Source organism: Nestor notabilis, unplaced genomic scaffold (assembly GCF_000696875.1).
Source record: "Nestor notabilis isolate BGI_N333 unplaced genomic scaffold, ASM69687v1 scaffold1081, whole genome shotgun sequence".
Lineage (NCBI taxonomy): Eukaryota > Metazoa > Chordata > Aves > Psittaciformes > Psittacidae > Nestor > Nestor notabilis.
In genome coordinates, this window is record NW_009914922.1 from 1,153 (window position 1) to 14,760 (window position 13,608).

A 13,608-nucleotide genomic window follows, 5' to 3' on the forward strand; every position below is an offset into this window, starting at 1 on the left:
CTGCTGCCTGTGCCTGTGCTCCCCTCTCCTGCCTCCACAAGGTAACCAGAGATGTAGTAGAGCCTGTGACATGCAGCTACAAGCTGCCTTTGAAGAGTGAGGGAACAGTTATTAGTCCAGCTGCCAATTTGGAGTCCAGTCCATAGGGACTTCATAATGTCTTACCTAATTCAATACAGTTACTATGCTGTTATAATATTTACTCACTGTGCATTGCTTTGCATTTACCAATATTGAATATTTTCTGACAGACATCATTAAAAGATTCAAAAAGATGAGACCTGCAGATGATATTTCTGCAGGTCTGCACAGTTTTCTCAATAAATAACTTATGAATACATGAAGGAACAGAAATCCTAGCCTAACACCTTTTGTGAACTTACTGGTAAACTCCATCACAAGAAAAATGATAAGTCATGTTGTTTGGGGGTTTTAATTTGATTGCTAATACAGGAATGAATTCCCCCCCCCCCCTCCCCCCCCCCTTTTCTATGATACCAGTTAGATTCTTTGGGAATTTTCATCAACCGACTTTGCTCAAATCTTTTTAACAGTCAACCAGATCACTTGTAGCCATGCAGGTGTTAGTTCTTTCAGATGTTTAATTAAGCTTGTCTGCATTCTTTAGAAGTGGTGTTTCATTCTTCCCATTTATCATGACGATGATTTAACAATAAGTGGTCTGGGAATTGGACTCCCAGGGCCCTGTTCAGTGAACACCACATGCCAGTTTGGTGGGCCCTACCCAGCAGCTAGGGGATTTTCACAGAGTCAGGTCTGTGAGTGGAACAGATTCAGGTTCTGCTTCTAATGCTAAGTTATTAATGAGGTGCTGTTTACTTCCTGTCTAGCCCTGGTAGCTTCTTATAGCTTGATATCACATACAGCACTTGATTTCTTTGAAAATGATTTTACATAATAGTTTTTGAAGGAGATAATGAGTGGTTTCGATTTCTTTAAACCTTTTGTGTAACAATGGTATAACGTAGTTGGTTACTGTTCCTTTTGAGAAGTTTTCAAGTTCCTTTATTAACTTGTCTTTGATAAATACTCTTATGAACAGTTGGATTTGGCATAGAGTAATCCCTGGGAAGGAATGATTCCAGGATGGAAATCTTGCTAATCTTTTGTGGTATTTAAATAGTAACATGTTTTGCTTTTTCTACTGTGGTGTTTTATTTTGTTTTTTTTTTTTTTTTAAATTTTCCTCTGTTTTCCTACTTCCTACTCCTTTTCTGAGAGATGGTGGTGTTATTTATTGTGAACTTCTAATATAATTTGGCTGAATTATTTATCATATGTATTTTATACTTAGGATGTATGGGATGGTTAGTGAAACAATAATATACAAACTATGTCTTTACAGACCAAATGCTTTAGTTGTTTCTTTCCCCATTATGTTCCAACAGACTCCAGTATTCTACAGGGCATGAAAATCTGCAGTGTCAATGAGAACGTTCTCATTGACACTGCATATTTATTTTTAGTATTTAGTTTAAAAAATGTTCGATGGGACACAACCCATCATCTAGTTTTGTTGGTGTGTGACTTACCAAAAAAATTATTTTCTGTTCACAGCTCTGTTCTTAAGATATTTTAGCCATGACTAAGAGAGAGGCAGAGGAGTTGATAGAAATAGAAATTGATGGAACTGAGAAACAGGAATGCACTGAAGAAAGGTAGGTACTGTCTTTGCTTTTTGGGGTCCTGAGGCTGCAATTGACTCATTTATTTGTTTTCTTTAATTGGTTTCAGATTTGTGGCTGCACACACTAAGTTTGATTATGCAGATGTATTATTGGGTATTGTGTAATGCTTCAGAGATGGCCGTGGTTATGAAATATCTACAAGTGTTTTCTAGCTAGGCGAAAGAAATAACTTTAAAGTGGCAGAAGTGTCTGTCTCAGTATGATCTCTGTAACCCTGCCATTGATTGTTTCTGGTTCTTCAACTTTCTTGCTGGAAAGAGAGTTCTTATTTTTGCTTGTGCACACTTCAGTTATTCCGTTTCTTACCCAGTGGTCGTTTTTTTGAAGTGGAGCTGTAGCCACTGTAGGAAACTAGTAGAGTGCTATCATGATCTTCAGTCTTAATTGCTTAAATCCCAAACTGTTTTGTTTATGTCTTGCTACATTCTTGGTAGTTCTGTTCCCGTACTTTCATGTCTGTAGGAATATGTGTACATGTACATGCTGCAAACCTTCCAGCTTCAGCGTATCATTCTGTAATTGAGATAAACCTCTCAGTCCATTGCTTTACTGTTACACAGGGTCATTTGTTTTTAACAGAGCAGAAATTATGTTCTGTATCTGTTGACTGTATTGTTGTTAGGGCCCTTAAAACAGTAGATTCAAAAGTCAGATATCCTTTGACTTAATTACCTCAACCTGTTGGTTGGGGTTTTTTCCTTCCTAATGCTCTCCTCCTAATTTTTACAACTGTTTTTGAAAGCACAGAGAGGCAGTTAATGTGTTGGATAGAAATAGCTGAGGCTGGTAGGTGGCCTGCTCCTTAAGAACCTGGTTTGGAAAACTGATTTGATACCACATACTAGTTTCTTCTTACTCTGAGCTCCTTGTAAATTTTTACTACTTATAAACTGACTATTTGTGTATACTTTCTGATTTCCTTCATGTAAATGTGAAGAGACCTACAACATGTCTAAGGTTGTTGTTAAGACATGAGTCATGTAAGATTGATGTTTCTGATTGCCTATGCCAATGCTGTCATTATTTTAGTGCAGGACAGCCATGGCACGAGTAATGTTTCATTCAGGGCTCCCTGTTGCTGTTGTTATTTCTGGATGCTCTTGTATGCATTAAGTTTATCCTTGTGCTGACTGGTGAAAAGACATAGACAATTACTCTGTATGAGAGCGGATGTTTTCTCCTTCTTTTTTTACCTGTCTTTTAAGTTTCTGTGTTTGTTTTGAATGTCTTTTAAGTGTGGTATAGGCAAAGCAAATAGAATTAGTTTACATGCAAGTTATTAATGTATAGTATACTCGTTGTGACAATCTCTTGAAAGTAGTGATCTGAAAATAATCTCAGTATTTAACCTAAATTTTAATGGCAGCAGTGTAAAAGAAAAGTTGCACAACTGTAAAATCAATGGGACCAAACTTAGTAATTCACTTTCTACTTAAGCTAAGAGTTTTTCTGCATGGTATTAAGATTTCAGAGCCAGTATTACCTTTTGTGTAGTTCATATCTAACTTCTATAAAGCTTTCCTATACCACTGTATGAACATGAAAGTAATTATTTGTTGTATTAATTTGGTATTTAAGCATCGTTGAGCAAACCTATACCACAGCAGAATTTGTGAGTCAAGCTATTGACATCAATGAACCAGTTGGAAATCTTAGGAAGTTGCTGGAACCCAGACTGCAGTGTTCCTTGGATACACATGAAATTTGCCTGCAAGATATCCAGGTAAACTGAAAGGCTATGAAAGACTTAACCTTTTAGTGGAGAAGCATTTTGCATACTTTGTCCCTTCCTTCCATTGTTCACGGAATTCATGCTTTATTTAGTATATTAATTACAATTAGGAGCTTATGTTAGGTTCATTATCATCAGGCCGTTTAATAGGTACATACTGATTCAGTGTGAATAAAATCAAAATACGTCTGGGGTTGCTGGTGTGGGGGTAAGAAAGGAAAAAATTACCACCTTGCAGGTAAAAGAAGAATGAGGGCAATAACAGTATTGTCTTTTCTTGAGGTAGCCCACTGTCCAGGTGGTAACTCGGAACCGTGCAGCTGCTCAGTCACTGCCCCGCTTCTTCCTCCCCTCCGCTCCCGGAGGAATGAGGAGGAGAATCAAAAGAATGTAAATCTACGGGTTGTGATATGAACAGTCCAGTAACTAACATATAATGCAAAACTACTACTGCTACCACCAGTAATAATAATGATCAGGGAAAATACAAGGGGAGAGAATATAAAACTAAAAGGGGAAAAGGAAAAGAAAACAATAAACACAAGTGATGTACAATACGATTGCTCAGCACCCACTGACCAATACCCACCGATCTGAGCAGTGATCTGGGCCTTTCGGGTAACTCCCCCCAGTTTATATACTGGGCATGATGTGCTGTGGTATGGAATACCCCTTTAGCCAGTTTGGGTCAGGTGTCCTGTCTCTGCTTCCTCCTGGCTTCCCCTTCTCATTGGCAGAGCATGAGACAGAGAAGTCCTTGATGGGAGTAAACATATCTTAGCAACAACTAAATACATCAGTATCAGAGTTGGTCTCAGGCTGAAGTCAGAAACACAGCTCTGCACCACCTACTAAGAAGGAGAAAAATAACTGTTACAACTGAACCCAGGGCATCCACATAATTTGTTGCTGCCTGAACTTCTGCAGGTCTAATCTTGTTCTGAATCTGCATAAGGCAAGAAGGCTTTTATACTATTCAGGTGCATAGATAGCAGAACATTACTCAAGAAATTCCTTCGTATTTTTACAGGCATCACCACATGTTAGACAGTATAACTGTTTTGCATCATGTGTACCTGCACATTCTATTTGTAGTTATAATCAGACATTTGTGGCTTCTCCAGAAACAACAGGGAGAATACTGCTTTAAAGACAAGAATATTTATAAAAGTGTTAAAAACTGACAGTGGGGGAATTGTGGATACTTTTCGTAAAGTGAAGGTACTTCCAGGTATTGCACTGCCTTTTTTTAGGTTAGATGTCCCTGTAAGTGAAACTACCTTGAACAGAACAGAGTGCCAAGTTTCAAATTCCAGTCAAATTCTTTGTCATTTACTCTGTCTACGTAGTGCTAAAAATATCTACATGCTCCTTCAGAAAATTTGCTGCAGGCACTAGGTGTTTCTGAAGTTTAAAGGCGAATAAGTTCCTTGTAACTGTGAAACTAATACGTATTTGTAATGTTTATTTTGCTTTTATCAAGCTGGATCCAGATCGAAGTCTTTTTGATCAAGGAGTAAAAACAGATGGAACAGTGCAACTCAGCGTGCAAGTAATATCTAGGCAAGGTAAGCAGTTCTGTTTGTCTGTTGTACAGACAAATTAATACTGTAGGAATGCTTGTGAGTAAACCTAATGCCCTACTCTTCGTAGCTGTAAAATTGAGAAAATCACTGAATGCTCACATAGCTTCAGAAAGTCTCTTTCATTGTGTTCTGTGGTTATAAGTAGTAGTAATTAAAATAAATGTCATAGACTGATGCTATTTGAAATGTTTTTTATAGTAACATTATATCAATTTCTAAGTTAAAAAACCCAACAGCCCCTGCCCCCCAAACCCTAACAAGCCTGGGTCAAATAGTGACAGTTACAATATGAGGCTTTCATTAACGATCAGTAGTTACTCATACCAGAACAAGTATCTAAGCAGACAAAAGATTTTTTTCTAGGTAGGTGACAGCTTAATCTTTGCGAGGTGAGCTTGTGTGCTTTGTGAACAATTAGATTATGGGAGTATATGTAGTTCAGTCAAAATCTGTCTGGAATGCTGGGATCTCTATCTATTATCTGTTTTCTTTGGATAAGAAGTCAAGAGTAAACCATTGCGCCACCACTCATTGAAGACAACATTCATGTTGTGCCCTGGGAACAGCTACAGATGTTTGTCGCCATATTGTCAAACAAACAGCAACAAGTTCCTACAGAAGTAGGTTGTATTTTAATCGCTGTTTTCAGTTAGGTCATCAAAGTAGATTAGCAAAATTTGGGGAGCACATTCTGTTTTCTTGTGGCTTCAGTGTCATTAGAAGGAAGCCTTTCTGTTTTGTACTAACAGTATTAAGTAAAACTGATTTGCATTTAATGCTAAGTGTCAGTTGCCTAGTGCTAGGTTGAATCCTCAATTTCCCATGTGTAATGGGGATTGGACTACCCTTTAGTTTTAAATACAGAGTAGAAATACCCTTCAGGGAACTAGAGTATCTGTTCTTAATTCGTGCCCAGTAATTTGTAGCATATGATGCTCAGCCTTCTAGTTTCAAAAGGATGCAGGTGATAAATATCTTCACTATTCTCTTCCATTTCCTTCCTGAGGTTTGGTTTGGTTTTTTTTATTTCTTTAATGTAAAACTGAGGTGCATGACCATATAGCACAGGAGCTGCTTTCATCCTCATCCCCTTAAAAGAAAGAAACACCTAAGTATTAAATACTTGTGTATAACTTCAAATTGATCTTCTGTGTTGTTACTCAGGCCATGACACTTGACACTTAAGCAACTGTTATCAAATTTTGATTGGCAATCTGTAAATTCAAAGGAGTAAACACCAGCTGAAGTATAGTCCATTGTAGTTCTTTTATAGCATTTCATGCAAAGATATCTTAATATAAGTTACAGCAGCTAAAATATCAGCCCAATTTATTCTTTTTACTAGAAAGGCTGTTCTCTAACTCCACCTTGCCTTAAATCCTTTCTTCTGTTTTGACAAATGGAGATGTATATGGATATCCTGCCATTGTGAGAACAGCAATTCCTTGTGCAGCTCTGTTTTGGACTGCTCTGATCTAAGCCTCTTGCAGGTCTGTGGAGATCTGAGTAACTGCTTTGCACTGTATGTCAAAGGATTTGAAAAAAAAAAAGCTTTTTTATCTTTTATTTTTGTTTGGTTTTGTTATTGTTTGGGGTTTTGGTTTTTAATCCAGACACAAGTTATATCTGATCAAGGCTTTCTCCTGCCTGTCTGACTATAGATAATATCAGGTTAACTTTTTGCCTTCCTTAAGCTGTTAAGGCTGATAGGTGGTTTTTCCGTCTTTAGTTCTTTAGTTGCCCTTTTTTATTTTTGTGGGGGTTTTGTTTGGTTGGTTGTTGGGTGGGGTTTTTTTTGTTTGTTTTTTGTTTGTTTGGTTGGTTGATTTGTTTTGTTTTATCATAAGAAAATAAAAGCAGGGAAAGATAAACTTTTCAGGTTGTAAGTTCCAGTGCTGGGTGTATAGCACGGGTTGAAATGTTTTTTTGTGGAAAACTTAAGAGATGGAAGATGTGACTGGCAGTCTGTCACCTGAAATTTGATGACATACTCACTTTTTCAACCTCCTTAATCCACACAGTAGAGGTGAGGTTGAATGAAAGTACTTGCCACACTTTCTTTAGATGAACTGTGGGAGATGGGGATACTACATTGAAAAGGCTAGAATGAAAGCAGAGATCTCTTGACAGTCACTGGTTTGAGCAACAGGAGTGAAGATCTGTATTACAGAGATGAACAATGTAGTTTTGCTTTCTATATCTTGTCGTTTATGAAGTATATGACAGGTAGTCCAGTTAACCTGCCATGCAGATTGTTCACATGAATGAAAGTATCTAGCAGCTGTTTGTGTTGAGCTCAGGTTCTGTCTGTTACACACATGCAAAGCACACCTGTAGAATTAACATTTTCCGAAGCGTATTCTGACCATGTGATGTTCTGTGAATCCTAGTTTGAACTGCCTGACTCTAGCCAAGCTTTTCCAAGTTACAATAAAATGGAATTTTACAGACCTTTCTTTAATATGCAAATATGTTTGATGAAAATCTTAAAGAAGTGCATTTGTTGTTACTGTACTGGAAATTTTATGTCACCAAAATTGAAAGAATTTTTTTTCTGTTAAGGATATTATAACAACAGTAACAATCTTCTCTGCAGTGTCAGAAATCTGGTGAGGCACCAGTTGAACAAAATACCTTCTCAGCAGATGACAGAGAAGGCAGTGATGCAAAGCATTAGTAGTATTAGTGCATGTGTTCCTTATTGCTGCAGAATAGATACAGACATTGGTCTAGTATCTTAAATGACAGACATAAAACCAAAACACCAAATAGCTGATGAAACTTAAAACATGAAAAATTTTTTAGTTTTCTTTTAACTTGCTGTTGAACACATTGCCTCTTGCAGAGTACTAAAAGAAATATTAACTCCTGTGTGTAGATTCCAGAGATGTCAGGGAAATTACTGTAAGTGCAGAAAGAAATGCCTTTTGGCTGGGGAAGAGAGGTGGATGCTTGTTCTGAGTTTTTTTGGGTTTGCTTTCCTACCCCCACTCTTCGGTTCAATATATTTCTTACAGACCAAAATACTTGTTCTTTATGCCACATGCTGAACATTCTGTTCAAGATATGTGAAATGTATCACCTAAACAGATCAGGAAGCTGTAATACTGGGGGAGGAAAGAGGGGCAACTTTATATTCACTTTACTGAAGTATATACTGTAATATTCTAATTTAGGACACTTGTAGAAAATTGATAATGCTTTTCTGTCATGCTTCTTTCTGAAGTATGCTAACACCTGTTAATCAGAAAGCTTTAAAACAACTTTTTAATCATATTTGCTTTGCTGTCTTTAAGTTTTGTGTTTGTTCTTTCTATACCTAGGGTTAGAGCCCAAATTAAACATCCTTGAAATTGTGAAGCCTGTGGAGACTGTGGAGGTGGTGATTGATCCAGATGCTCATCATGCAGAGGCTGAAGCTCACCTTGTTGAGGAAGCTCAAGTGATAACCTTGGATGGAACAAAACATATTACAACAATTTCAGATGAAACCTCTGAGCAAGTGACACGATGGGCTGCAGCGTTGGAAGGCTACCGCAAGGAGCAGGAGCGCCTTGGAATACCCTACGGTAATAATATATGACTGTGTGTGTGTTCAGATGGGGGCTGGGTTCTTTTGTTCATTTGAGGGATTGTTTGGGTTTTTGCTTTGGTTTGGTTTTATTTTCGTAAATTATAATTATTTTTGGTTATATAATTAAAATGCTCCAATACCTCAGAGGCTTCTTATGGTATGGGTAGGTACGTATCAAATGATTGCATAAGAGAAGACTAAAGAGAGGTGGAATCAATGCTTGTGATATTTGTATTACAATAGTGCTTTATGCTTTATAACATTCTTGTCATTGCAGTTTTTAGAAAGCAGTCTTCTTCTTCCTTGCTTCCTTAAAATTGTGTATGTTAGTGATAAAGCTCTTTTTCTTATGTGTCTGAATTTGAAGTAGACTCAGTACTTGGTGGGGTTTGCCTTTAAAGATACCGAAACAAGTTGTTCATAGATTGTAGAGTGCAGAGTATGGTGTTAAATCAGACAGTGCATGAAAAGCCATACTTCTACATACTGGAAAAAGGTGTTTCAGAACTGAACGTAAGTATTCTGGTAGATTATCGTCTCTTTGGAATTAATGTTTTTACACAGCAGGCTGCTGATTTAATGTTAGCTTAGAAAAAGCATCTCCGATTGCCTGTTCAGGATTGAACTGAAACTGTGGGTTTTAGACCTGCATCACATTCAGGAAATTATCCAGCTGAGTTGCTTGTTGTGACATGCAGAAATGTACTGTCAAGGCATGTTCACCACAAGAAGCTCTGGTATCTAAGCAGACCTGCAAAACTGGAATGTATCTAGCAAGTGGGATATTTGGAAGTGTTTAAGAATTCCAGTGAAGTCACATGTTTTCGAAGGATGTGTAGATTGCCAGTTTCTTAAATGTATTTTTTGATAACTAAAGCAATGGCTTTTTCGTGCCTGTTGGTTGTTGTTGTCAGCAAGCACTTCCAAAATAGTTTTCATCATGCTCTGTCTGTGGATAATCAGGGGTTTGATGCAGAATGTTTTGGGGGGAGGGGGTGGGAGGAAGGTGAAGTGTTGCCAGGAACAGACTGATACCTTTCGTTGTCCTCTCTCATTAATATAACAAGAACATTACTTAAACCCATGTTGTTATGTTGAGTAATGTTGTTAATAAACTTCAGTAATGTTGCAGCTTTAAAAAAATTCTATAAGCCACAACCATGATTTTGAAAGTTTAATGTCTTCTGTGTCATGGGAGTACAGATTTTCCAGGCAAGTCATACTAGTTCATGATGGCAGAGATCTCTGTGAATAACAGTGTTCTCTTGATACCAGAAAAATGTGCTAAACTGCCTTCCCAGAATAAAACTTTGAATGTTATCTGACTTGACGCTACAGGGACTTGAGCTGAAATAAGGCACCTCTGTGTTTTACATTATGGTACTGTCAAAAGTTTCTGAGAATAAAGAATATTACAAGACGAAATGGCCTCAAGCTGCACTGGGGGAAGTTTAGATTGGATATTAGGAAAACTTTCTTCACTGAGAAGGGTACTCAGGCATTGGAAGAGGCTGCCTAGGACAGTGGTGGAATCACCGTCCCTGGAAGTGTTCAGAAACGGTGTAGATGAGGCCCTTAGTGACACGGTTTAATGTTGGGCTTGGCAGTTAATGGGGTAGAGGTTGGACTCGATCTTAAATGTCTTTTCCAACATAGTTGATTCCATGATTGAATGTTCTTAAGGTTCTTATATAGTCCTCTCAAAAAGCCTTCCCTCTCGCCTACATTTGTAAATACATATCTTAAAACATAGAAAAAGAGGCTAGTTTCCTTCAAAGAGTTTTGAGGCTTGGTTCTGTGAAGTTCTCTGAAACTATTCCTTGAATCTTCCCAAAAGACAGGTTATGTTGATATTAAAGTCAAGTTCAGCCAGTAAATAATCATCATCCACAAGGGCAGGGGTTCCGTGTCTTCATCCTTACATTCTCACAGGTTTCTCTATTTTGCTGCAAATAGAAAATTAGCATTTAGCAGGTCTTGAAAATATTGTGCTTCTTTGTGTTATGTTTTGGTGAGTTTTACTAAAGATAATAAATTTTTAGCTGTTAAAGCTATTTCTGCTAATAGAATCCCAAAATTTGGTACCACTGCAAAGGTCCCTAAGAAGGAAAATACTAATTTGTATGAGAAATAAAGCCAGAAAAAGAAACAGCAGAAAGCTTGGAAACCATGGAACTGCTTAGAGAAAGTAATGATTCACCTTACCTTGCAGATTATGTCAATAAGAACAAATTAGCAGCTTTCTGATGAAAATTCACTGCTGATAAGGTTTTGAAGACCAAAACCTTTTTGCTGTGGCTTTTCCCATTGCATGGGCTTAGGTAGCAACAGTGAAAAATGATGCGATGTTACTGTCTTTTATTAAGCAAAATGGAATTTGTAGCTCCTAGGTAATATTTATAAACTGAGAAAACTTTGCTTACTTTAATTCTTAACATAAAAACTTGTCAAGTGGCATCTGTTTGGGGTCTCATAATCTAAAAATACATAATTGTTCTGCTTCTGTTTTTGCCCTTGAGACAGTTAAAGTAAATATCCCTACTTTAGTTTCCATTTCCAGTTCATACTCATGTCTTAATATATTGCATACAACATTACTGAAGTTCTGATGATGTTTGGACTTACCCATCTTCTTTCAAGGTTGTTCATACTAATTCTGCTTGAAACAACAGACTTTTCATGTTAAAATGTCTTGAGTCAACAAATCATGTATTGAACACATCTTGAGTTGATTATTTATTACCATTTCTGTATATTCCTCTGCTGTGTGAGGTGTTTGTACACAGTCTGTACTGTGTTTGACACCAGCATTTAAATGCTGTGCATGTTGTGGAGGGTGTAATGCTTAGTACCAAATTTACTCAGAAAAGGTTGATGTTATATGGGACTTCTGACTCATGAGAGTGATATAAATTATACTAAAACACAATACAAAGGTAAATTACACTTAGAAAAATACAACTGCAATATACTGTTCAGTCACAATACCAATGTGATTCCCATTTTTATCTCTATAGTGCAGTCACCATCATGATGTTGTGTGTCCCTAGTCACTCGGAAGGAATACATGGGTTGAAACCAGCTCAAGTCTGTTGCTCTCTTCAAGTCTCTTTTGATAATTGTCTAGTTTATGTACTTCTATGTTGGGCTGAGCCAGGTAATCACTCTCTGTCTGACTTAGGGAGACATTAACACCAGCAGCTGATCCACTCAGCTGTTGATAGCTGTTTATCTAAAACAAAGGCCACCCTTCAATCTCCTTTTTGTTGAGATAAAGTCAGCTTCTTTCCACTGTTCTCTGACCTGAATGGGGACTTTACCCTTGCTCATCTCCTGTGACCCTTCTTTCATTGTAGGTGTTTATTCACATTGGGGCTTTAGTCAGTCACACTTTGTCTCTCTGCAAGTACTGCTCATCAGCAGCTAAAACATCTCAGTGTATTTTCAGCTCTAGTTTGGTCACCAGCCTAAACCACAGCAAAGCACTGTACTGGCTTCTATGAAGAAAATTAATTCCATCCCAGCCAAACCCAGTACAATGGTGATTTTTAATAGCTTAGGAACTGGTTTAGGATAATATTTCTTCATAAACACGTGCTGATCAACATATTTGAGAAAGAGCATCCTTGTGTGAGAGAGACTACTCTTCTTTGAAAGTAAAGATCTATGGAAAAAGAAAATTAATTATTTTATGTGTTTGTGAAATATCAGGCATAGTTCCAATATAAAAGCTTTTGCTAAAGAAAATCCCTTTTTTGCCCTTCACATCTCACTAAGCCACAGCACTGCATCGGCATTTTAAGAGGAGTCACCTTTCCATCCAGTCAGATTTGGTCATGCTAACTATGTGTCATGGTTTAAGCCCAGAACCAGGCAGCCGCTCGCTCACTCCCCCACTTCTTCCTCCCCCACCTCCCAGACGGATGGGGAGGAGAATCAAAAGAATGTAATTCCCACAGGTTGAGGTAAGAGCATTCCGGTAACTAAGGTATAATACAAACCACTACTGCTACCACCAATAATAATAATGATGAGGGAAATAACAAGGGAAGAGAATATAAAACTAAAAGGAGAAAAGGAAAAAAAAAAAACAATAAACACAGGTGATACACAATACAGTTGCTCACCACCCGCTGACTGATATCCACCCCGACCTGAGCAGTGATCTGGGCCTTCCAGGTAACTCTGCCCAGTTTATATACTGGGCATGATGTGCTGTGGTGTGGAATACCCCTTTGGCCAGTTTGGGTCAGGTGTCCTGTCTCTGCTTCCTCCCGGCTTCCCCTCCTCCCTAGTAGAGCATGAGACTGAGAAAGTACTTGATTAGAGTAAACATTACTTGGCAACAACTAAAAACATCGATGTTATCAGAGTTGTTCCTAGGCTGAAAGTCAAAACCACAGCACTGCACCAGCTATTAAGAAGAAAAAATGACTGCTGTAGCCGAACCCAGGACAGTATCCACCCCTTATTCCATAACATTCACATCATGCTCAGGTCCTATATTTTTCAATATACCATCACTTTTTGTCTCATCTATAGATATGTATGTGTGTGTGTGTATATATACACACAAAGAGAGGGATATCATTCCTTAGTCCATGGACCATCCCTATAAAGTTTACTGAATTCATTCAGTCCATGATGTCAGGCTCATCATGCTCAGGTCCTATATTTTTCAATATACCATCACTTTTTGTCTCATCTATAGATATGTATGTGTGTGTGTGTATATATACACACAAAGAGAGGGATATCATTCCTTAGTCCATGGACCATCCCTATAAAGTTTACTGAATTCATTCAGTCCATGATGTCAGGCTCCCTGAGCAAACGCAACGCCACGAGTGGGTTTGCCTTTACCTGAAGCAGGAATAACCCAGACTGTCTTTCCCAACAAATTCTTTATGTGCACCACAGGGACTTTGTCTCCCTCTACAGTACGTAAAAGTTCTGATTGAGCTGGGCCAGTCCTATTGGCAGCTCCCCTTGTGATGACCAACAAGG

The 13,608-nt window shown here is 38.0% G+C and overlaps 1 protein-coding gene across 1 annotated transcript in view; it reads left to right on the forward strand.

Moving 5' to 3' along the window:
- Positions 1 to 1,599: 1,599 nt before the first annotated feature.
- Positions 1,600 to 13,608, forward strand: part of GABPA (GA binding protein transcription factor, alpha subunit 60kDa) — a 23,383-nt gene continuing 11,374 nt past the window's right edge. The window contains exons 1-4 of the mRNA XM_010023874.1: positions 1,600 to 1,679; positions 3,288 to 3,432; positions 4,925 to 5,009; positions 8,351 to 8,596. Coding sequence (XP_010022176.1) covers positions 1,603 to 1,679; positions 3,288 to 3,432; positions 4,925 to 5,009; positions 8,351 to 8,596 — 553 coding nt within the window. The 5' untranslated portion in view covers positions 1,600 to 1,602. The remainder of the gene's footprint in view (positions 1,680 to 3,287; positions 3,433 to 4,924; positions 5,010 to 8,350; positions 8,597 to 13,608) is intronic.